This window comes from Sinocyclocheilus grahami, unplaced genomic scaffold (genome assembly GCF_001515645.1).
Source record: "Sinocyclocheilus grahami isolate Dianchi unplaced genomic scaffold, SAMN03320097.WGS_v1.1 scaffold53.1, whole genome shotgun sequence".
Taxonomy (NCBI): Eukaryota; Metazoa; Chordata; class Actinopteri; order Cypriniformes; family Cyprinidae; genus Sinocyclocheilus; species Sinocyclocheilus grahami.
Genome location: NW_015505232.1, coordinates 1,957,227 through 1,982,598, shown reverse-complemented (window position 1 = coordinate 1,982,598; position 25,372 = coordinate 1,957,227). Strand labels below are relative to the sequence as shown.

Genomic DNA, 25,372 nt, shown 5'->3' with positions numbered 1-25,372 from the left:
GCTCCAAATGCAAACTTTGCATGCAACAATCAGGCAGCAATTGACAGCACTCTGATCTAGTGGCATACAGGCATCGTCAGATTGACAGTACTCTAGCCCAATAATGTTGGGGGATCCAGTGGGGGCGGCAGTCATATTTCAGGGTGACCGTGCCACTCTTTATCACAACCCTGCTAAAAGTGCCAGTACGTGCGCTCATTGGCGCCCCTTCAGCTGGTGGCGCCCTAGGCAACCGCCTAGCTCGCCTATGCCTAGAAACGGCCCTGTCTGTGTGTGTTAGAACATGTTATGGAGGAATGCTTAGACACACAATTTGAGGTCACGCTGTAGATTGCTTTCAGCATTTAATGCAGGAGACTGCAAAAGAATAGCTGTTGTGACATGTTTCAAATTTCATCTACAGTTCAACCTATTTTTATATAATTATTACATGCACTTTTATAACTTTGTATAAAATCTTGAAACGCTAATTGCCCAATGCATCATTATATGTATCAGTTTTCTCAGTGTTCTGAACTGACATATTATAGTTCATCTAAATCTATGTATAATTATTATACACGCATGTTTATAATTTGCTACATATTAATTTTGTAGTCGTAGTTGATTAAATTTTTTTACTTTATTTTTGCAGTTTTCATAAACCTAAATGGTAACAACATACCTCTTATATAGTGTTCTGCACTGTGACAGTTCATCAGTAATATACCGTAGTATAATTATTATACATGTACTTTTATAACACACACACCTATATATATATATATATATACATATAGTTAATCTATAATCCAGTTCACCCTATTTTTATATAATTATTGTGCATGTACTTTTATAACTGTATAAATTATGATATAATATAGTTAATCTAAATCTGTGTATAATTATACACGTTTATGACGTCATATTAATTATGTAGTTGATGTAATTAAATTTTATTTATGCGGTTTTCGTTGCGGTTTACTGCAATAACGCCAAAAAAGAAATGCTCAAATTAATCATTGAGGTTGGAAATGGTGCTCTCTTGTGGCCCAATTGCTGCAGTTCATAATTCAAAGTTTTCAATATTCATTTGTCACATTGCAGGAGCATTACATTTGATAGATAGATATTAATGTCATATGTAGGATTTCTTTTTAATTTCAGCCTTTGTTTCTCTTAGATGCTGTCCTCAATTTTTTAGTAATTTCATTTCCGTTTTAAACATTCCAAAAAACAATTCATTATTAGTACAACTACTACTACTATTACTAATAATAATTAGTACTAATTATTAGTTACTGCTCATGTAGAACTCAACTAAATGCGTGTAAAATGACGCCCTCTTGTGGTCAGTGGCTGCACTTCCGTCCGTGTCCCAGGAGGAGTCCAGCGTCACAGGAAATGACGAAGGCAAGAGTCAGCGGGCGAGTTTATGAAAGTCCCAGCAAAAGCGCGCGCAGTTACACTCAGCGCCTCGAGAGCAGACACGCCTGTGTTTCTTTGAGTCTTTGGATTTGTACGTGCTACTACTAAAACACTTTTATAGTCTAGAATTACTGCGTTCCTGCACTTGAAGACGAGCAGAAAGCCAGGCCGCGCTTGTGTCATAACAGGAATTAAATAACTTTTGTCCTCCTACCATAAAAAAAAGAAGCACAATGTTTGAGGCACGTCTCGTTCAAGGATCAATCCTTAAGAAGGTTCTGGAGGCTCTGAAGGACCTCATCACCGAAGCCTGCTGGGATGTCAGCTCCTCGGGGATCTCGCTGCAGAGCATGGATTCGTCTCATGTGTCTCTGGTGCAGCTCACGCTCCGGAGCGATGGGTTCGACTCCTACCGCTGCGACAGAAACCTGGCCATGGGTGTCAATTTGAGCAGGTACTGATGGAAATGATGCGAGTTTGGTGTTGTTTGCCATGTAACCGCTTAGTCTGTTCGTGCGCGAGGAGCCCGCCATTTGTAAGATGTAAAAAATTATTGTATTGCTTACCCGATGATTAGTATTGTTGAAATGCTATATTAATGTATCCCGAATAATTGCAGTTCAGAAAAGGTTTAGTTGTAGTATTTGGCGCGTAGAGGGTTTCCTGCATTCTCCCCTCACTGCTGAGCGTGACGTCATTTCCCCGCGCTCAAGCTGGTTGGCGCGAAAAAGACTTCATAATAACAAAGTCTTCGTCAAAAAAGACGTGAACCAAATTTTTAACTGACAGTCAAATATTCGACTGTATAATCATTTTTAAAAGGGAAACTGGTTTTTTTTTTCTTTTTGTAACCGCGTGGATTAATTTGATTCAGAATGCAATTCTATACGTTTCAATAAAAAGTGCCAAAACTTGAGTGTTTGATTCTAATTATTTGATTCTTGTTTTCTAGCATGTCAAAGATTCTGAAGTGTGCTGGAAATGAAGATATCATCACACTTAGGGCAGAAGACAATGCTGACTCTTTGGCGCTTGTCTTTGAAACACTCAGTGAGTTCATAAGCCTTTACTTTTACTTCACTGGTTGTTACATATTTAACCTATAACTAGGCAAAAGAGCTGCAGTGCCTTATCTATTTTTTCTGGCTATAGTTTATTGATGGTGTGCTGCGAGTTATGATAGTAAGAGCACTTGCTGAACTTTGAATGCGTTTCAGATCAGGAGAAAGTGTCCGACTATGAGATGAAACTGATGGATCTGGATGTGGAGCAGCTTGGCATTCCAGTAAGACTTATTTTAGGAATACTGATATGAATGCATGGTTTTTTTGTGTGTGTGTTGCTTTTTTTGTGTGTGTTTCATTCTCTTTTTCACTTCAGGAGCAGGAATACAGCTGTGTGGTGAAGATGCCCTCTGGTGAATTTGCCCGAATCTGCAGGGATCTGTCACAGATCGGTGATGCCGTCATGATCTCTTGCGCTAAGGATGGTGTGAAGTTCTCTGCCAGCGGAGAGCTGGGCACAGGCAACGTCAAGCTCTCACAGACCAGCAATGTCGACAAGGAGGATGAAGCGGTAACATTCTTTTAACATCGGCAAAATTACCAACAAATGTCAGGTGTGGCAGTTTTGTGAGTTTGTATGTCATGAAGGCAATTCACAGCGCTGTGTTCCCTACAGGTGACAATTGAGATGAATGAGCCAGTGCAGCTTATCTTTGCATTGAACTACCTGAACTTTTTCACCAAGGCCACTCCTCTGTCCAAGACGGTCACGCTCAGCATGTCTGCAGACATTCCACTAGGTATGATAAATGCTCTCATGGCCATATTAATTTGCCTTTTGAGTTGAAACAATTTAAATGATTATCCTTTTTTTCTTTTGCAGTGGTTGAGTACAAGATTGCAGACATGGGACACGTCAAATACTATCTGGCACCCAAGATTGATGAAGAATCGTCCTAAATCCAAGTACAAGACTAAAATCTTCGGCAGAATTTTGGTCTGCATATCAGAAATGATTTCGATAGATGTTTTGGGGAAATGCATTTTACTACTTTGTGTCTGCGGTGGTTTCCATTTCAATGGATTCAAAATTCTGTAACCATTTAAGCCATTTCATATGATTGGCAGATATATGGGCACACTTAAACGATAGTAGTTTGGTATTCGGCTTTACCAGGTGATGTGGGCTGAATCTAGAGTTGTTACAGACAGCATGCACAGACTTACTAGGTTCAGTCTCGTTTTCTTGGTCTTTGTGCTCGTCTTCCTCCTCGACTCCACTTCAGGTTTTTGTCCAACTTCTCATTCCAGTGTGTAGATAATTGTCTGTAAATATGCTAATTGGACACTGTTCATCCAGTCAACCATTAATAAAAAAGTTTGTAATGATGGTTCTCATCTGTGTTTCTTAGATCATAATGTACTTGATATTTAAAAGAAGGTTGTTTAAATGTTCTTCAATTATTATTTTAAATATAAAAACTTAATGTACTTGTAAAATGTAATGTTCTAAAAGTGTTGAGAGTTCTGTTTGAAACAATGTGAATTTAGTTTGGCCACTAGAGAGAGCCAGAGTAGCAGAATTTACTGCAGTATAGTGTTTGTACAATTTTTTTTTTTTTTAGAATGATAATTTTTGACTTGTTTTGTAAAAGTTAAAATTAGTACTTTTTCTTGAGTAAGTCTCAGAAATAGCATTCAAGAGGAGCATTTCCATTCGTAAGACAAGGCTCTTTGCTTTTGAATGATGCTCAAGAAATTGATTTGTGTCCAATATTTCAGTGAATATTGAATCGGTTCTCAAAACCGATCTGGGAATTGTGTGTTTTTTAAAAAAGCGTGAGTGTATGTTTCATTAAAAGTGCCCAAAACTGAGTATTTATATTCGATTTTTTTTTCTTGTTTTCTAGCATGTCAAAGATTCTGAAGTGTGCTGGAAATGAAGATATCATCACACTTAGGGCAGAAGACAATGCTGACTCTTTGGCGCTTGTCTTTGAAACACTCAGTGAGTTCATAAGCCTTTACTTTTACTTCACTGGTTGTTACATATTTAACCTATAACTAGGCAAAAGAGCTGCAGTGCCTTATCTATTTTTTCTGGCTATAGTTTATTGATGGTGTGCTGTGAGTTATGATAGTAAGAGCACTTGCTGAACTTTGAATGCGTTTCAGATCAGGAGAAAGTGTCCGACTATGAGATGAAACTGATGGATCTGGATGTGGAGCAGCTTGGCATTCCAGTAAGACTTATTTTAGGAATACTGATATGAATGCATGGTTTTTTTGTGTGTGTGTTGCTTTTTTTGTGTGTGTTTCATTCTCTTTTTCACTTCAGGAGCAGGAATACAGCTGTGTGGTGAAGATGCCCTCTGGTGAATTTGCCCGAATCTGCAGGGATCTGTCACAGATCGGTGATGCCGTCATGATCTCTTGCGCTAAGGATGGTGTGAAGTTCTCTGCCAGCGGAGAGCTGGGCACAGGCAACGTCAAGCTCTCACAGACCAGCAATGTCGACAAGGAGGATGAAGCGGTAACATTCTTTTAACATCGGCAAAATTACCAACAAATGTCAGGTGTGGCAGTTTTGTGAGTTTGTATGTCATGAAGGCAATTCACAGCGCTGTGTTCCCTACAGGTGACAATTGAGATGAATGAGCCAGTGCAGCTTATCTTTGCATTGAACTACCTGAACTTTTTCACCAAGGCCACTCCTCTGTCCAAGACGGTCACGCTCAGCATGTCTGCAGACATTCCACTAGGTATGATAAATGCTCTCATGGCCATATTAATTTGCCTTTTGAGTTGAAACAATTTAAATGATTATCCTTTTTTTCTTTTGCAGTGGTTGAGTACAAGATTGCAGACATGGGACACGTCAAATACTATCTGGCACCCAAGATTGATGAAGAATCGTCCTAAATCCAAGTACAAGACTAAAATCTTCGGCAGAATTTTGGTCTGCATATCAGAAATGATTTCGATAGATGTTTTGGGGAAATGCATTTTACTACTTTGTGTCTGCGGTGGTTTCCATTTCAATGGATTCAAAATTCTGTAACCATTTAAGCCATTTCATATGATTGGCAGATATATGGGCACACTTAAACGATAGTAGTTTGGTATTCGGCTTTACCAGGTGATGTGGGCTGAATCTAGAGTTGTTACAGACAGCATGCACAGACTTACTAGGTTCAGTCTCGTTTTCTTGGTCTTTGTGCTCGTCTTCCTCCTCGACTCCACTTCAGGTTTTTGTCCAACTTCTCATTCCAGTGTGTAGATAATTGTCTGTAAATATGCTAATTGGACACTGTTCATCCAGTCAACCATTAATAAAAAAGTTTGTAATGATGGTTCTCATCTGTGTTTCTTAGATCATAATGTACTTGATATTTAAAAGAAGGTTGTTTAAATGTTCTTCAATTATTATTTTAAATATAAAAACTTAATGTACTTGTAAAATGTAATGTTCTAAAAGTGTTGAGAGTTCTGTTTGAAACAATGTGAATTTAGTTTGGCCACTAGAGAGAGCCAGAGTAGCAGAATTTACTGCAGTATAGTGTTTGTACAATTTTTTTTTTTTTTAGAATGATAATTTTTGACTTGTTTTGTAAAAGTTAAAATTAGTACTTTTTCTTGAGTAAGTCTCAGAAATAGCATTCAAGAGGAGCATTTCCATTCGTAAGACAAGGCTCTTTGCTTTTGAATGATGCTTAAGAAATTGATTTGTGTCCAATATTTCAGTGAATATTGAATCGGTTCTCAAAACCGATCTGGGAGAGGGGCCAATGGTTTCCAGTTGTAGGCTTGCTGACTTGGATATTTTAAGTGCTGAAGATGCCCAAAAGAGTCTGCATAGGTATGGAGAGTTTTATTTATTTATTTTTTTTTTTACTTTTAAATCATGTTTATTATTAATTGCTTGTTGAAACTATGGGCTCATGTGCTGGGTTTAATGTTTTTTATTCAATTTAAATATTTAGCTTTTTTCCAATAAAGTCACCATTAGATATCTGCACTCCAAAGAATTATTAGTTGTTTACAGTAAATACAGCTACAATTAAATATGCTTCTAACAGTCCTTAACTTGTTAACTCGATTCCACTTTTTGAGCATAGACCTGAAAATGACATTTCCAACTTAAATTGTAATACATTTTGAATGCTTTGGCGCACAGACTTAAGGTTTGTCATTTTTTAAAGAAGACACTTGGCAGATTTTTGTAGCAGTGAAAAAAGTTATAAAAATTATATTACAAAGAAGTTATGGAGTTTAAGTTTATGAAATGTAAAAATTAAAATATATTTTATAATATAATTTACTCTAAAACTGCTAGAAAATTAAAACAAAAAATCTGAACAAGTTGTGTTCCGTATTTGAGGTTGATATCTCAAAAAATGAGCTTTAAGTGAGATTTTGTTTGGGTGTAGTACCAAGCTTTTCCACTAGATGACCATCAAACCCCATTAGTAACCATATATTGGCACCTCCATTTACATATATGGTTTGAGTGATCTGAAACATGTTTTTCATACTTTTCTCAATAATTATGAAGTAGATATCCCGTTCAGAAGTATTAAGGGCAGTATGGCAGTATTTGATTTCGGTTTAACCTCTGAAAAACACGTAAAAGACATGCGACGAGAACCTTAGACCTACATTACAGTTCACGCTGCATCAAACATGTAGAATCTATTGTTTTTTTTCTTTATATTCAAAACACTTTTAAACCTTTTTTCCCCCAAAATAGAATCAATGTTAACTTTTGAACACTTGGCAAAAAATTTTTTTTTACTGATTTTTCATGATTTCATATGTGCATCACTATTTCAAAGTAAAGGTCAGAACTTGCTCTCTGACTCTGATAAGTATGCTTCTTACAAATTAATAAATTACAGTTGCTCTGTAAAATATTTCAAAAAATTAGTCACCAAATATGAAAACTAGAATCTTTAAGCGTTCAAAATATATATAGTTTGTCAAGATTACTTTGGGTTCAGACTAAGATATTACTGTTTTAAACATGTAATGACAAGAGGGCCCACCGGTGGGCCAGTGACAGTTAAAAGGGTTAGTTCACCCAAAAATGAAAATTAGACTGTGTTTTACTCACCCTCGAGGCATCCTAGGTGTATATGACTTTCTTCTTTCAGACGAATCATATCGGAGTTATATTAACTATTCCAAGCTCTATCATTGCAGTCAGCTTCTGTTCAACTGTCCACAAGTCGTCAAATAAAGTGTGCGCATCCATAATAAAATGTGACACACGGCTCCGGGTGGGTGAATAAAGGCCTCCTGTAGCGAATCCAGGTGTTTTCATGAGAAAAATATCCATATTTCAAACGTAATAGACACTTTTTTCTCACTTCCGGTATCCGGCATACGTGGAAGCCATTCCGGCGGATGACGTAGGACGACGGCGTTGCGTGATTTGTGATGAATGCAGAGAGAGAACAAAACAAAACGCCGGTCACGAATTAGAAGTACAAACCAAGGATTTGTAAAGAAAAATGTCGGAGGATTTCGATATAAGCCAAGAGGAGGCTGATTTTGCTTTGCTAAAGTAAGGAAACTTTGCTTCCTTTGCTCCTTATAAACAAACTTGCGAGACTAGCATATCTCAGAGCCACGCGCGTTATGCATACGTCCTGCGTCATCCGCCGCTACGGCTTCCGCTTTGACAGATACCGGAAGTGAGAGAAGTGTTTATTACTTTGAAATATGTATTTTTCTTATGAAAACACATGCATTCATTATAGGAGGCCTTTATTCACCCCCAGAGCCGTGTGAGGCACGTTTTATTACAGATGCGCGCACTTTATTTGACGACTTGTGGACAGTTGAACAGAAACACCCGCTGACTGCAATGATAGAGCTTGGAAGAGCCAGGACAATTTTTATATAACTTCGATATGATTCGTCTGAAAGAAGAAAGTCATATACACCTAGGATGCCTCGAGGGTGAGTAAAACACAGGCTAATTTTCATTTTTGGGTGAACTAACCCTTAGGCTACACAACTGTAACAACTGTAGACTAACTATAATAAAACGTGCATTTAAAAAAAAGTTATTATAATGTAAACGCACATTTACACACACACTTTATCTTACAAGATACTGCATTCTTTGTTCTCCTTATGCTTCTTTTTATGACTGTGATGACTTGCTATGGCACTGTTTTCCTGCATGTCAGAAATGAGCTCCAGAAGTTTTTTCACCTGATGATTGCCTTTCTCGTTAAATGCATAACATCTTGAATGGCAGGTTTTGATCAGTTCCTGAAGTTCTTTGTCGCTACCATTGATGTAATCAGTTAAAGTCTTGTGCTTCAGCTTCTCTTTACCCGTGAAAAGAATTACAGTCTTTAAAGCCACATCCTCACCAAACTCTCTCTTCAGATGTGGGAGAACCTCTCTCTCACCTTCTGTGAAATGGCCAAGCTGCATAACCAGCAAATACACATCAGGCCCTGGCTGAGCGAGCTCTTTGCACTTCTTTATCTGTTCTTCCTGGTTTTTAAGGTCTTCATTAAAGAAATCTGGGGTGTCTATAACCCTAATCCTAATTTCATAAACGGTTTCCTCTGCCATGTTGCACTCCTTTGTTACTGGCACAGAACTGGCATGTGATTCAAAATGTTGCTTTTTTAGGATAGTATTTCCTGTAGCACTCTGAGGAAGATGAGAGACACCAGACCCAACAATGCAGATGACCTGAAGGCCATTGTCAAAGCAACCTGAGCTTTCATACCACCTCAGCAGTGCCACAGGCTGATTGTCTCCATGCCACGCCGCACTGATGCAGTAATTCATGCAAAAGGAGGCCCAACCAAGTATTGAGTACATGTACAGTAAATTAACATACTTTCCAGAAGGCCAACAATTCACTAAAAATGTTTTTTTTTATTGGTCTTATGAAGTATTCTAATTTGTTGAGATAGTGAATTGGTGGGTTTTTGTGAAATGTGAGCCAAAATCATCCCAATTAAAAGAACCAAAGACTTAAACTACTTCAGTCTGTGTGCATTGAATTTATTTAATACACGAGTTTCACAATTTGAGTTGAATTACTGAAATAAATGAACTTTTCCACGACATTCTAATTTATTGAGATGCACCTGTATATCGCATACCTTTCTGATGTTTGGTTCTTGCTTTCATTGTATTTCATCAGTTCTTTGATCAGTTCAGTATTCTTCATGCGTTTGTTGTAAACACACAGTCTGTTTCCACACTCATTCAGGATTATGTTGTAGTCTTTTCTGAATGACAGTGGTGTGTCTATTGAATTTGAAGATACCTTTTTATCACTGTTAACCAGCACAATTGTTTGTTCAACCATTTTCTGACCGAGCGTTTTCTTTAATTCCGTAAACATCTCCATCTCTTCTGGTGACACCATTCTGTCCTGGAGTACGAGGAGGAACACACGAGGACCTGCGTATGATGGCTTCAGCTCCTCCATACTGTCAGCTTCTGGATCTGATGAGCTTGGTTTATGAAAAAGGTCTGGAGTGTTGATAATACAGACCTTCTTACCATCAACATGATCTACAATCTTCTCATAGCTGACCTTCTCTGATCGGAAATGATCTTTTTGAAAAATTGTGTTCCCTATAAGACACTTGTTGTTGCTTATCTTTCCCAGCAGGACCACTGTCATCATGTGCTTACTTCCAGATGTCAGACCGCTATTTGCTGTGATAAATTCAAAAAACAACATACATCCTTCACAATATGAATGCAGAACATAGTTGTTTGTAGGACACAATTACTGGTAATTTAACATGGTGGTTTTCAACTGGTTTGGTGAAAGACCAAGATTTTACATTGGACATCAAGTGGTGACCCAACAATAATACCAAATCCGTAATTTCTATTTAATATAGTCAGGTCATATGTTCCTAGTTTCGATGATGAGGGCATGTCACCAATATGCTGATGTCTGTATATATGCCAAATTGTAAATAGCATTTATGTTGTTATCATATGTTACTCTACATGGTGAGTTATCATGGCATTATCTTTTTTCGCATTTAGCATGTTTTTGGCCCTCAGCTGTCTACAACCCTATCAGAACATACCACCTGATAACTCTTGATTTATCAGACACTTTTCATCATGATCGTGCACGTTTGGTAAATTGTAAACTTTTGTGAACAGCCCAGATCCTTGATCTTTTCATTCTTCTTGTGGTTAAGTAGGATATAAGGTGCATTACCCCAATGCAGGATATAAGGTGCATTACCCATTACCCTAATGCTACACTGTAAAAAAAAATAGTAGTTTTCACAAAATAATTTTGGCAGCTCTGGTTGCCAGAATAATTTTGTAAAAAATACAGAAAAACTGTAAACACATTTACGGCCAAAAACTGTAAATTGTACAGTATAAAACTGTAATTTACAAACAAGAACATTTGTAAACCAGTAAATTCAACAATTCACTATGCTATTAAAATCTGTTTTGTACCTTTAACATACTGACAACCACCATAATAATGCAGGTGGTAAAAGAGAAAGCCACATGAAGAATCAAAGCTCATCACAAGTAGCTTCGTCTGGTTAGATATTTTACAGTTTTTCCCTGTATATAGTACGGGAACTTACTGTTAACCTATTAACAGTTTTTTTCCGTAGCGTTTTTAAAAAATTTTACAGTTAAAATTACACTTATTTTAAGTATACTACAAATACATTTTATATTTATATATATAATATAAATAATACATTAAATATTTAATAAAATGTCCTGCAACTGTACTTTTAGTATACTAAACTGGTATACTTCAAATCTGCTAAATTGGAACAACTAATTTTGCACTTAACGCACTTTAATTGTGCAGAAGTAGTGCTGAAGTACAATTAAAGTGTTAAAGTGGAACTATTGCAAGTATACTTCAGGTACACATTAAATATTTTGCATTTAAATTCTTGATATTATTAAAAAATCATACAATCCTCATCAATAGTGACATTAAAACACATTTTAGACTTAATATTAAGAAAAGTGAATTGTGCACAAATGATATGCCAAGTAAAGTTTAATTATAATTTTTTTATATCAGTAAGTCTTGAGTTATCTGTCAGTAAATATGCTAATAGATTTTAACTATACTTAGTATGAAATAAATGCATTTTAAATGCATTACTATTTTACTAGGGTATTTCTTACAAATTTAATGAAAAAAAAAAAAACTTTAAACATGCAAACATTCTCAATTCATTGAGCAAATACACCTCTGTGGTTGCTGGAAGCAATGTTCAAAACCCATTGCGACACAAAATGCGAGCCAAAACAATGGCTGACTAGCCAGTTATAGCTGTGGTGAATTGAGATCACTTGACTAGTTTGGATTGATGTGAAATCAATAAGAAAAAAAACAGCATGTTGATTTGATCATATTCTTTTAGATGACAGAGAAAAGTTAATCTGTCAGTAAATATGCTAATAGATTTTAACTATACTTAGTATGAAATAAATGCATTTTAAATGCATTACTATTTTACTAGGGTATTTCTTACAAATTTAATGAAAAAAAAAAAAACTTTAAACATGCAAACATTCTCAATTCATTGAGCAAATACACCTCTGTGGTTGCTGGAAGCAATGTTCAAAACCCATTGCGACACAAAATGCGAGCCAAAACAATGGCTGACTAGCCAGTTATAGCTGTGGTGAATTGAGATCACTTGACTAGTTTGGATTGATGTGAAAGCCACATAAGAAAAAAAACAGCATGTTGATTTGATCATATTCTTTTAGATGACAGAGAAAAGTTAGATGACTTGTAAGATATACCTTTGCTGTTTTCAGACACCCATAACGCTTCTTTTATTTGCTTCATTTCTACATATGATACATCAATCTCCTCATATATCCTACAGGATTGAGATGATGTTACAGGTTAAATTATAAACTTAAAATTTTAACAAATTTTTAATTGATTTAATCGCTACTGTCATACGTGTGTCTTACCTCTCAGCAGGTGCGGAGTTGCTTAATTCTTTAACCTGCTTTTCATGTATTCTTTTCCATTCTTTCACTACCTGTATGGTCAGCTCATTATCTTTTTTCTTGTCATGAACACAAATTCTCTGTCCACACTCGTTTAGTAGTTTTTTGAGATTCTCATCCGCTTGATCACATAGTTCTCCAGACATTTTCTCCTGACTGTCAACTAGCACTACAATTGTATTTTCCACCACTTTCTCTCCAAATCTCACTTTCAGCTGACTGAACATCTCCATCTCTTCGTGTGAGAGCTGTTTGTTCTGCAGTACCAGAAGAAAAGCATGTGGCCCTGGATATAGGGGTTTTATCTCCTCTATATTGTCAGTTTCTCGATCTGAGTGCGATCTATGGAAGAGGTCTGGGGTGTTGATGATACAGACCATCTGATTATCTACTCTTTCTTCAGCTCTTGTACATGTGTCGTTTCCAGCTATGAAACGGTTTACCTTTAGTATGGCATTGCCTATCATAGACTTATTGCTGTTCTTTCCCAGTAGCACCAAAGGGATCTTGTCACCTCCACCAGATTGCTCCACCTTTGCATCCTCTACTATAACAAATCACAAGAGTAACTTTTTGAAATCTAGCCATAAGAAAACTATACTTTGGTTTATTATGATAACTTTAATTCACAATCTTTACAATTAATTTGAAATCCCTTTCTGTAATATGTGCATTAATATATGATATAATGGGCCAGGCTTAAAATGCAAAACTCAGTTTTATACAATGTCTCAGGCATCCCCTACTCTGTCTTCGTATCCACCAAGGCAGTTGAATCAGTCTGTACATGTTTCATTATCTATTTTTTTTTCATCCTTTGCTGTTTTCATAGGTCCACGACTTCGCATAGTATTGATTGGAAAAACTGGAGTTGGAAAAAGTGCTGTGGGAAACACTATCCTTTGCAGAAAGGTTTTTGAATCAAACCCTTCTACAAAATCTGTCACTGAGCAGTGCAAAAAAGCAATGGTCTGTGGCCAAAGAGAGATTTATGTGATTGACACACCTGGAATCTTGGATACTAGCAAATCAAAAGACCTCATCAAAAGAGAAATAGTGAGATGTATACAGGTCTCAGCACCAGGTCCTCACGTGTTCCTGCTGGTGATACAAATTAGCCGTTTCACTACTGAGGAGCAAAGATCAGTCCAGGCCCTGCAAGAGCTCTTTGGAGAAGAAGCTTCAAAATACATGATAGTGGTCTTCACTCATGGAGATGCACTCTGTGATCAAACAATTGAAGACTATGTGAGAACCGGCCATGCAGAACTCCGTAGAGTGATCCAGAGTTGTGGTAGTAGATATGTTGTTTTTGATAACAATGACGTGAAGAATCGAGTTCAAGTGAGGAGATTAATTGAGAAAATTGATGAAATGGTGGCAGCAAATGGGGGAGAATGCTTCACTCAGGAAATGTTTATAGAAGCGGAAGAAAAGATTCAGCAACAGAAAATGGACAGAGCGGTCGCAGAGCTTCTAGAATATCAGTTTAGCTTTCTTGGGATTCTTGACAGCAGAGTTACTTTGTTCCAACAAGTATTGATGGAGGGCCTTCATGAACAGGTCGCTCTTGATAGCGACACTTATGGTTATTAAAGAAACTTAAACGAGACATCTTAGAAAGATGTGTAATATGAAAGCTACTTCTGAACATAAACACAACTCATTTATGTGATGTTACACAGTGGTGGAATATGATGTTATTTTAATTTGACTGTGCAGCACATAGCAGAATTAATAATTATACAATCTTGTTAATCTAATATGAAGGCTGTATTCTGTATTGTATTCTGTAGCACTCTTTGGTTTTTAAATTTGTTTTCAGAGACTTTAATGTATTGTGATACATTAGATTACCAGTTAATTATATGCCTAATGTACTGTAATTATAATATGTTTAGATTTTATAAAAAATAAATTGTCTACTACTGTAGACATAAATGTATCACTGTCTTTACCGTTCTTTCTTCTTGAAGATTACATTTCTTCAGAGTAATCTGTATAACAGTAGTTTTTCCATTGCATTTTAAGGTATGCTAAGAATCAGTCATCCTTCGTATATAAATGTAAAATTGTTTGTAATGTGTAATGTAATGTGTTTGCACATCCCTTTCTGACCATTAAAAATAAATCACAGATTAAAAAAACAACAACCAAAAAAACATGATTTTTTAAAGCAATAATATCTAAGGATTTTTTTTGGCTTTTGACTGGCTAGAAAATGTGCATTTGTACATTTATGCATTTGCTAGAGTTTTTAACCAAAACAGCTTAATTTGCATTCAAGATGTTTTTATTCAGGATTTTTTAAAAATAATTTCATTCTTTTGGTTAACCATGTGAGCAACATGAATGCATTTAACATTTTGAGTTTCCCCAGGAATTTTCTGCTAGTTCTTAGAAAACAGTTTTTTAACCTGTGCTGTGCTGAAAATCCTTTTTTTTTTAAATTACTGGCAAATCTCTTATTCTGCTATATTATGACCAAATCTTGGATTCAGTGTATTTGTCAAATTGTTTTCTTTCAATTATTGCAGGATTTGTTTTGGAACTGGTTGATTGTATGCCTCGTTGATCTGAGCTTATTAATTTATAATTAAGTAATAATGAATTTAATTTAATTAATAAATAATTTAATAATTTATTAAAGCTTATTCACTTCACATCAGTTTTTGAGTGACAGTATTAGTGGATGATTTTGGATAAATTAAATATTTAATAATTTAGCATAATGGAAAATTATAAGAAAAGCACAAAAGAAGATAATTGTGATTTTAACAGTAAAAGACTGTAAAAATGCTACAGTAAAAACACATTAAATGGTTAACAGCAAGTTTCCATACTATATACGGTGAATAACTGTAATTAAATTTTAATGTATAATGGGGTTTTATCTTACATCTAATGTTGTTAAATTAATGTTTATTGTACTATTTCAGTATCATGTGTGTTACCATGATGGTGTTTAGTGTTTGTGTGAATGACACTGCACCATATATAAGAATTTTCCTCCTCAGCTTGTAGAAAAGCTGTTTATGATAAACTTTGATTCATCATGTGACTTTCTCATCATCACTTGTTTTTGGTGGTTGTCAATGGTTATAAACCGATATTAGTACTTAAATATGTTGGTATATTAACGTTACATCAATGGAATACAGGGTTTTATTGTGAATTTTAGATAAAGGCATTATGCTAATATTTCCACATAGTGAGGTAGATATGTGGGGGCGTGTTAGAACGAGCCGTTTTAGGGGGGCGTGGCAGAGTCTTAACTTTGATAAAGAATATCTCTTTGGGTTTGAGACTTTAGTCTTTGAAACTTCAGGGATCTTATCTATGCACAATCAGCTTGTAACACTCCAAAGAGAAAGAGAAACTTGAAATCGCATCATACGACCCCTTTAAGTCTGTAAAACCTCAAATGTGGCTACCATATTTTTTACGGTGAATTTCTGGCAACTACATCTACCGGTATTTTACCATAAATGTCACAGATTTTTTGTTATATTTTTTTTACAGAGAACAGTTGATGACATTGACTTCTAGCATTTTTGTCCATGCTATGGAATTAAATAGGGACCATCAACTTTTTTTCCCCACGTTCTTCAAAATATCTTCTATTGTGTTCAGCACAAGAAAGAAACTCATACAGGTTTGGAACAACTTATGGTATGATTATGTAAACTATGTTCTAGAACACAAACAAGAAACCCCGCTGAGCATAACAACGATCAGAAAAGGAAACAGTACACCTGTATGTCTTCTCTGCTGATCAGGCAGGATGTTTTTCAGAAGGAAGAAATTCTTCAGTGTTTTTCTTACAAGGAAGAAATTCAGTTTTTTCTCAAAAGGAATCTTAATTATAGGCAGAGTTAACCAGTCAAACTCTTGCCGCCAGCATAAAAGGGGAAAAAAAAAAAACTTTGTAACTTGAAGCATCGCAAACATGTATGCAGACTTGTGGGACCACATTATCTAAATATTTTACCTCTGACTAATACATGAAAATGGTATTTTGATGTGCAAAAAGGATGACATTTTTTTCTATGCCATTCATAGTACTGAGTTTCAGATTTTTGTTTGTTGAGTTGTCTCGGTAACACTTTATTTTAGGGTCTCTGAACTAGTTGCTTATTAGTATGAATATTACTAGAATATTAGCCATTTATTAGTACTAATTAAGCATATCAATGCCTTATTCTACATGATCTTATTCTACATCCCTAATCCTTCCCAATACCTAAACTTAACAACTACCTTACTAACTATTAATTAGCAGCAAATTAGGAATTTATTGAGGGAAAAGTCGTAGTTAATAGTGAATAAGTGTTCCCTATATGAAACGGTAGCGCACGAATTGCATTTTTGCATAAAATACATATCTTTATTTGTACTTACACTTGATAATACATGCAACATAACACTGATGTACTGTGTATTATTTGATTGTAGCAAAAATGAATTCATGTTTTTAAACCACACTACTAGCACAGAACAAAAGACAGTGAATCAGTTGCCAGTGTCTACTGAATTCTGCAGTCTTTTTTCTCTGATTCCTTACTAAATGAGTAGTGTTCTATGTCAGTATTTCCATTTTTCTTCTTCATTTCCAAAACCATCTCTAATAGCCTTTCAACCTGTGAAACATTGTGATTGAGGGAAAAGTCATAGTTAATAGTGAATAAGTGTTCCCTATATGAAATGGTAGTGCACAAATTGCATTTTTGAATAAAATACATATCTTTATTTGTACTTACACTTGATAATACATGCAACATAACACTGATGTACTGTGTATTATTTGATTGTAGCAAAAATGAATTCATGTTTTTAAACCACACTACTAGCACAGAACAAAAGACAGTGAATCAGTTGCCAGTGTCTACTGAATTCTGCAGTCTTTTTTCTCTGATTCCTTACTAAATGAGTAGTGTTCTATGTCAGTATTTCCATTTTTCTTCTTCATTTCCAAAACCATCTCTAATAGCCTTTCAACCTGTGAAACATTGTGGTCATTGTTGTTAAATGCATGACACCTTGACCCACAGGTTCTGATCAGCTCTTGCAGCTGTGTGTCAGTGTTATTAATGTACTCTGCTACAGTTTTCCCTCTTAATTTCTCCATGCTAGTAAACAGAACAATGGTTTCTTTTACCACTTCTGCACCAAACGCTCTTTGTATGTTCTGAACTATTTCTCTCTCCCCATCTGTGTAACGGCCAAGCTCCATCACCAGTAAATACACATCAGGCCCTGGCTGAGTGAGCTCTTTGCACTTCTTTATCTGTTCTCGTTGGTTTTTTAGATCTTCATCAAAGAAATCTGGGGTGTCGATGACCCTGATTTTGATTCCACAAACAGTTTCCTCTGCTGTCTGGCACACCTGTGTTACTGGCACAGAACTGGCATATGATTCAAAATTATGCTTTCTTAGGATGGTGTTTGCAGTAGCACTCTTTCCACTTCCTGTCTGTCCCAGAAGCACGATGGTCAAGGTGTTTTTCTTCTTGATAGCAGCTTGGTTACCTCCATAAATATAAAATAAGATAAAATGCTGCATGTCAAAATAAATTGACTGAATTGATTATTTTATTGCACAATACAATCATTTTAATTTAAGTTTGGTTTAAACTGCATCCTATCTGCTCTAATAAAAACTTGAGCCTTTTTAGATATAGATTTTCCTGGTTTGCACACTTAGTGTCATTTTTTTCATCCAGTACTTTTTTTTTCCATCCTCATCCGAGATCTTGGTACCATCATCATGTCACATCAGTTAAAATCTCCCGTCTAAAGTCTTTCTATGTCCACCTCATGGAGAATGTGTTGGCCTACATACAATATCTAAAATTACTTTACTGGTTCAAAGTTCCAAGCCAGTTAAAATGTAAAGATTTTGTGTGAACTATTGAACTGATTTAAATATTACCAAGGCAAAGGCATTTAGCCAGAAACTTATTGATGCTGCGAGAAAGACTTGGAAGTATTAAACAAAATGGTAATTGTTGACCATCTCTTATCATTATGTGAAAAATGCTCCTCTTGAAAGTCTAGAAAATTATTTTAGTGTGGATAAAGCTTTCTTTCTTTGATAGAAATGCGTATTATACTATATAAATTAAGATTATGTTTTGTTATCATCTTATTTTATAATGTAGAATTATAAGTTATAATACTATAATGGATGTTACCTGATATATGCTTTTGTGCCATTGCTTCCTGTGGTCTCCATGTCTCCCTTTCCACAGACGTGGAATAATTTCCCCCATTGGTATTATTATGAATTCTACCTGATATATGCTCTTGTGTCATTGCATCCTGTGGTTTCCAGATCTCCTTTTCCACAGACATGGTTGAGCTGCAGTTGAGGAGAAAATGAATTAATCAATATATATGTTGTCTCTGGAATGGATACAATCATGAGGATACATGTAGATTTTTATTCTTACCTTTCATGCTCGTACATGTGCAACTCAGGCACACTCTTCCAACATGTAGTCAGCTGTTTGATGAAGTCGCTTTGCTTCAGATTGTTGTTAAAATCACACACTTTCCTGCCATTTTGATGGAGAACCTCTTCCAGGTGTTCGTTTGTTACTTTGTTTGGCCTTGCTGATGTCTTAGCTTCGCCACTGACCAGAACTACAACAGTATTTTCCTCCATTTTCTTTCCGAACATCGGCTGAAAATGTGCAAATATTTCTACATCCCTCTGAGAAACATGGCCACGTTGCAGAACAAATAAAATCATACATGGACTCCTAGATGATGTCTCCATATACCTCTTAATTACTGTTAGAGGCTCATTAATAACAGTAATCCATTGGTCACCTATCTGCAGTGATACCTCTTCATCAAATGTGGATTTCTTTGGCAGGAAATGTTCAAACCCAAGAATATTATTTCCCACCAGACACTTACACCAGCTGTTTGCACCCAGCAGAAAAAATGCCCCCACAGAACTCTTCAGTGTGGCCATCTCCTGTAAAGAAGTCCACAAAAGCATTTGTTAAGATTAGTTAATGCATACTTAATTGGCTAACATGAATTAATGAGCAACATTTTTAGTTCAAAATACATTTACATTAAAATATGTGTTCCCTTGGAATCAGACCTAAGACACTGCTAGATTGCTAGTACCACCAGTTAAGTTAAAGCTGAGCTCTAAATCACAACTCTACACAATTTTAGATAACATCAGTGAGCCTCTGAAACATGCTCAAATGTATAAATGTTTCAATGATTCTCACTATTGAGCCTTAGCTATGTAAAATGAAAACATTTTAGAAGCTTACCTTTTGACATGCTGAAATCAGCATAAAGTTTCAAAATATTTCACACAAAAAAAGCAGACAAAACTTCAGACATATTTTTTTAAAGAGAATTTCTGGTAAGCCTTTGCAGTAACTGAAAGTGAAAATCCAGTGAGGATTTTTTTGAACACTGAAAAGGGGTGGATCACCATAATCACCTCTGAATACTTACTACACAATTTTAGATAACATCAGTGAGCCTCTGAAACATGCTCAAATGTATAAATGTTTCAATGATTCTCACTATTGAGCCTTAGCTATGTAAAATGAAAACATTTTAGAAGCTTACCTTTTGACATGCTGAAATCAGCATAAAGTTTCAAAATATTTCACACAAAAAAAGCAGACAAAACTTCAGACATATTTTTTTAAAGAGAATTTCTGGTAAGCGTTTGCAGTAACTGAAAGTGAAAATCCAGTGAGGATTTTTTTGAACACTGAAAAGGGGTGGATCACCATAATCACCTCTGAATACTTGCTAAACTCACTATACACTGAGAGTTACATTATGTGTGTGTATACACACATATAAGAGTATAGATGTGTATAGAAAAGTAAGAGAGAGAGTGTGTGAGAGAAAGCAGCATCGAAGTGAACATCACTTAAGCATTTGATTTCTTTACAATCTTCCATTTCAGGTACAAAGTTAATTAAAAAGTTGTAGGCTATGTAAAGTGTCTGTACGGTCTATTGTTTTGTTTTTGTTTAGTTATTTCCCCCATAAAATGTAGAAAAAATGCTTGATGTGAATTTACATTTTTGGATGAACTATCACAGTACTACGAGGTGAATCTTGTCATTTCTGTGCCACTGGTGGCGAAAATGTTATTGCACAAATAATTATAGTTTCTAGTTTTCTGAGATAGAAATGTTCATGCCTAAAAGCAGTTCAGTGTGTTGAGAGCACCGTGAACCCACAGTGTTTTTAATTTCTAATTTATATTTGTCTCTATCCAGTGTGCCTCACACATCATGAAAGTAAAGCCAAAACTTACATTTTGATCGCCCCATGGTGGCTAGTTGCAGTATATGTCATAAACATCACCGTCTTCATATACTGTACTGTAAACAAATGCCATGTTAGTCAAACTAAAAAATACCTTTTTTTTACAGTCTATAGTCTCTATATTTATAACTGTGATATAAATATTTTACCATCAGAAAAAAAATGCACCGTTCCCTTTAATGTCAGGATTCACAGTCACTGAAAACTGGTTTCCAGACCTGGAAAAGTAAAGGACATTTATAGTTATTATAGTAAATATGCATGCTTCTATGCTCACTAACAGTTTATTAACAACTTTTCACTCCTATCAGTGGTTTTATGGGATTGCAATTTGCCATGTTTAATACATATATAGATTATGCTCTTTGTAATTATTTTTTAAATCATTATTTAGTCTTCCGAATAATTGAGGAATTCATGGAAATTAATAAAATGTTAAGATTCATGGTAAATATACACTGATCAGCCACATTAAGTCCACTTGCTTAATATCATGTGGGTCCCTCTTGTGATGCCAAAACAAAAGTCTAGACATGGATTCCACCAAACCTCCAAATGTTTCCTGTGGTATCTGGCACCAAGACAGTGGCAGCAGATCCTTTAAATTGCAAGTTGCGCGATTGGGCTCCATGGATTGGATTTGTTGGTCCAGCACTTTCCATAGATGCTGAATTGGATTGAAATAAAGTGCAACCTTCAGTTGTAAACAAATGCCACAATTTGTTGTGCAGATAGGCCTGCACTTTGCCTGTTTATCTATTATGTTCTGTGGATTGACTTTTAACTCCATAACATCTGTTACTGTCACTCCCGATTTATTCCACTGTTAGGTATTTGACTGGTCATGTGACCTCAGCTTACCCAATGAAAGGTGGCCTGCCATATGTTGAATAAAATTTTATAGGCTAGTGATATGACGAGAGCGCTGTTTAAATTTGATTTATTTATCAATATTATTATATTTTTTTTTTCAAAAGTAGTAATACTCCTTTCTTTTAATATAAAACCTTTGAAGTTGACCAAATCAATTAGTGCACCAGGCGAGTCTGCCCAAGAGGGCCTGGCTGCAGCCTTGCACTTGCACTCTCAGACTTGCATTCTCAGACTTGCACTCTCAGACACTTGCGCTTCCGCTAGCGACGTCACTTGTAGTCTTTATTTTTTATTTTGTTCTATGTTTTATTACTTTTTGTTTGAATCTCTCAACATTTTACAACAGTAGCCAGGTGGTGAAGACAAGAAAAAAGAAACGAAATTACAATGTCACTTGCAATCGCCACTTGCACTCTCGTACAAATCGTGCGTGTTGCCAATGGAGACAAGAAACTGTGGTGGTGATTAAATGATTAAAACTAATTTAGTACTATGACATACAGGGTCCTGCAAGAAAAGAAAAAAAAGACACGCAGATCCGTGGCCACAGAACAGCAGAATATGAACGCAATTCACAAAGTCTCTCGTTAAGCGTTTCCCTCCTGTAGAAAAACATAAACACTTAACATGGCTTAATGTATTAAGATGCTATTAAAATATCAAATTAAATATACAGTTTATTATTATAATGAATATGTATTTAGTATTTTCCTCCCATACTGCAAAAAGTGGCATAATGTGGCATAATGGACTAAAAAGGCCAATATGCTCCTCTACATTATTAATATACATAGGCTAACTAATATGTACAGGCAAGCAGGTGAGCCCAGAATAAACGCAACACGCACAGTTTCGTGTTAAGCATTTTTCCATATAGAATAAACTGTCTACAGCTCTTTTATATCATTGTCTTTGTCCATTAAGCTACATTATGTGTTTTATTTATAATGATTTTCTATAGGAGGAAAATGTTTAACGTGCAATTTAACGCATTGTGTTCTGGGCTCGTCTGCTTGCCTGTACGGAGTTGATCCTTTTAAAATAACTTAACGCATTTCAAAATGCACGTTCATATTTGTTGGTCTGTATATACTTTGAGTCAACAACAAGACATATAGGCTAGGCCTACTGAATTGTCTTTATCATCTTAATTCGTTATTATGCCACATTAAGCGTTTTGCTGTATGGGAGGACAAGTGAAAGTTTGCGCATTGTGTTCATAGCCATCTGTTTGCCTTGTAGTACATTAAATAATAACTATACATCGAATTAGATTTTTTAATTGTACTGAATGTATCTTAATACATTATGCCATATTAAGTGTTTCTGTTTTTCTACAGGAGGAAAATGCTTAACGAGAGACTTTGTGCATTGCGTTCATATTCTGCTGTTCTGTGTCCACGGATTTGCGGGGTTTTTTTTCTTGCAGGACCCTTTATGTTATAGTACTAAATTAGTTTTAATCGTTTCATCACCACCACAGCTTCTTGTCTCACGCACGATTTGTGTTGATTGCAAGTGACGTCGCAGGTAGCGGAGAGTGCAAGTGGCGATTGCAAGTGACATTGTAATTTAGTTTCTTTTTTCTTGTCTTCACCACCTGGCTACTGTTGTAAAATGTTGAGAGATTCAAACAAAAAAGTCATCAATAAATAGAACAAAATAAAAAAATAAAAGACTGCAAGTGACGTCGCTACCGGAAGCGCAAGTGTCTGAGAGTGCAAGTCTGAGAGTGCAAGTGCAAGGCTGCAGCCAGACCCTTCTCGAGTCTGCCTTTAGGGGGAGCTCTCGCGACAGGTTTACTCCCCTCAAGTGCAAGGACAGCATGTATGAGGGGAGCATCGCCTCAGCCTCAGCGTTTGGTTTATTATAATCTCCCATTTCAGGATGAAAGTTCTTTAAAAAACTTTATACAGTCAAAATTCATGTATATTTATAAACGCACACGAATGTTAATTAGCGAGCTTTGGACATTTGACTGACCGACCTATTCCTTGTCAAAGGAGTCACGAACTCATGGGCGGTGTAACTTGTTACACCTGAAGGTTACTTGATGGTTTTTGTCAAAGGTAGGCTACTATTAGTTTCGCTAATTTTAAAGCTTTTAACTGGACAAGAATAATTTAGTGCATATTTAAGGGCCTTTCGTCTGGCAATACGGGGAGCTCACGCGACTGATTTAGATTTAATATTACCTGAGGGGGACATTTTGGGGATTTGGTTTCTAAATCACCTATTTTACGAGCAAAGCTCTTTAAAGCAGTTTATACAGTGAAAACTAGTCTGTTTATGTATTTGTAAACATTAAAGAATGCCATCCAGCGTATATTGAACCCTTGTTGTTTTGTCTGACTGACCCAGCCTTGTTGTAGTCGTCACATGCTCCATGGATGGTGTAATATTCTTAAAGTGCAATATTAATAGGCTAAATATTTTGTGTGTATAAAAATGTGTACGTTTTATTTACTCATAAATTCAAATTATACAAATGACACTGTACTCCAGAAAACATTGTGTTGCACATTATGAATTCTCTTATGTGCAAGACTTTTTGTTGAATAACTCATGCTTGAGTTTCTAATATATTTGGTTATTATTTTCCCTCTTTTGTGACTTCAGCAACAGGCCTTCATGAGATCTTTGAGCTTGAGTGATCTTGAAGAAAACCACAGAACTCAAGAGATGACCCACCATCATAGACCACTGTAAACCAACAAATAAAGTAAGGAAAATTTTAAATCAAAGGGATAGTTTGATCACCCAAAAACTGAAATTCAGTTATCATTTATGCACACTCATGTTGTTCTAAATCTGTATAACTTTATTTCTACCAGAGAACAAAAAAAAAACACTAGAGAAAAAGACATAAAAATATCGAACAGTTTTTTTCCCCCCAATAAAATAAATTAATTCTTGCAAATATATTATTTTGATATCCAGGAAAATAAATGCTTGATATGAATTTTCATTTTTGGGTAAGCTATCACATCAAAAACTATGAGGTGAAGTGTGCAATATCTGTGCCACTGGCGACCAAAATTTTATTGCAATTATATTTTCTAGTTTTCTGAACAAGAAATTGTCATGCCTAAAAGCAGTTCAGTGTTTTGACAGCCATGTACTCCCATCGTTTACCCATTAGTTTATATTTGTCTCTATCATGGGTGCTTCTCAAACAGAAGGCTGCATCCTACCAGTGGTGGCTCGTGGGTTTTAAAATAGAGGATGCACACTAATTGTATTGGTCTGGGATCCCTGCCGATTATTATTATTATTTGCTTAACCACTTTAAAATGGCTTTTTGGTTGCTTTTAGTCAGAAAACGTAAAGAAAACAACACACATACTGCAAGATAATATAACTTCACTTACCTGGCCAATCACTAGAAGCAAACATCCATCCCTTCTTAAAAGTCTGTGTTAAAAGAGCCGACTGCTGTAATGTTCGCCTATATCTAGCTTAGGTGTGTTCTCCCTTTATTTAAAATTTGTATGTATACTGTTTGAATGACAGCTTGGTAAATCTGTTGGCGATCAAATATTCAATATCGCTACTCATAAATACTTGGTACATTATCAGCGCAGCGGGAGACGTTCAAACTAATATCACGTAATTTACGTCTCTATGATGATTGATTGATATATCAGAAGGGAGGCTAGCCTCCCCTACGAGGTTTCTTTTCTCAACACTCCTCAGCGCTGAAAGTGAACACTCGATGGTGATTGGCTAATTTTTTTTACCAACGG

General features: G+C 35.8%; 5 protein-coding genes across 5 annotated transcripts; 3 read left to right on the top strand and 2 right to left on the bottom strand.

Moving 5' to 3' along the window:
- The first annotated feature begins 1,370 nt into the window (after nucleotides 1-1,370).
- On the top strand, nucleotides 1,371-3,802 carry pcna (proliferating cell nuclear antigen). The gene is made up of 6 exons (XM_016269596.1): nucleotides 1,371-1,861; nucleotides 2,360-2,457; nucleotides 2,625-2,692; nucleotides 2,788-2,982; nucleotides 3,088-3,211; nucleotides 3,295-3,802. The coding sequence occupies exons 1-6, from the start codon at nucleotides 1,641-1,643 to the stop codon at nucleotides 3,369-3,371; spliced, it is 783 nt and encodes a 260-aa protein (XP_016125082.1). The 5' UTR covers nucleotides 1,371-1,640; the 3' UTR covers nucleotides 3,372-3,802.
- A 520-nt stretch (nucleotides 3,803-4,322) lies between these two features.
- On the top strand, nucleotides 4,323-5,764 carry LOC107583445 (proliferating cell nuclear antigen-like). The gene is made up of 5 exons (XM_016269638.1): nucleotides 4,323-4,419; nucleotides 4,587-4,654; nucleotides 4,750-4,944; nucleotides 5,050-5,173; nucleotides 5,257-5,764. Exons 1-5 carry the CDS (start codon nucleotides 4,323-4,325, stop codon nucleotides 5,331-5,333), a joined length of 561 nt encoding a protein of 186 aa, XP_016125124.1. The 3' UTR covers nucleotides 5,334-5,764.
- Nucleotides 5,765-8,504: 2,740 nt separating this feature from the next.
- LOC107583429 (GTPase IMAP family member 8) lies at nucleotides 8,505-13,019 on the bottom strand. The gene is given in 5 exon segments (XM_071582377.1): nucleotides 8,505-9,156; nucleotides 9,458-10,112; nucleotides 12,216-12,295; nucleotides 12,393-12,964; nucleotides 13,002-13,019. Coding segments are annotated over 5 exon segments (1,959 nt in total). The 3' UTR covers nucleotides 8,505-8,522.
- Nucleotides 13,020-13,119: 100 nt separating this feature from the next.
- LOC107583428 (GTPase IMAP family member 7-like) lies at nucleotides 13,120-14,027 on the top strand. Its single transcript, XM_016269629.1, has 2 exons — nucleotides 13,120-13,123; nucleotides 13,264-14,027. Exons 1-2 carry the CDS (start codon nucleotides 13,120-13,122, stop codon nucleotides 14,025-14,027), a joined length of 768 nt encoding a protein of 255 aa, XP_016125115.1.
- Nucleotides 14,028-17,316: 3,289 nt separating this feature from the next.
- Nucleotides 17,317-19,413, bottom strand: LOC107583427 (GTPase IMAP family member 8-like). The gene is made up of 3 exons (XM_016269628.1): nucleotides 18,908-19,413; nucleotides 18,626-18,720; nucleotides 17,317-17,960 (listed from the first exon to the last, which is right to left on the bottom strand). Exons 1-3 carry the CDS (start codon nucleotides 19,411-19,413, stop codon nucleotides 17,317-17,319), a joined length of 1,245 nt encoding a protein of 414 aa, XP_016125114.1.
- Nucleotides 19,414-25,372: the final 5,959 nt, after the last annotated feature.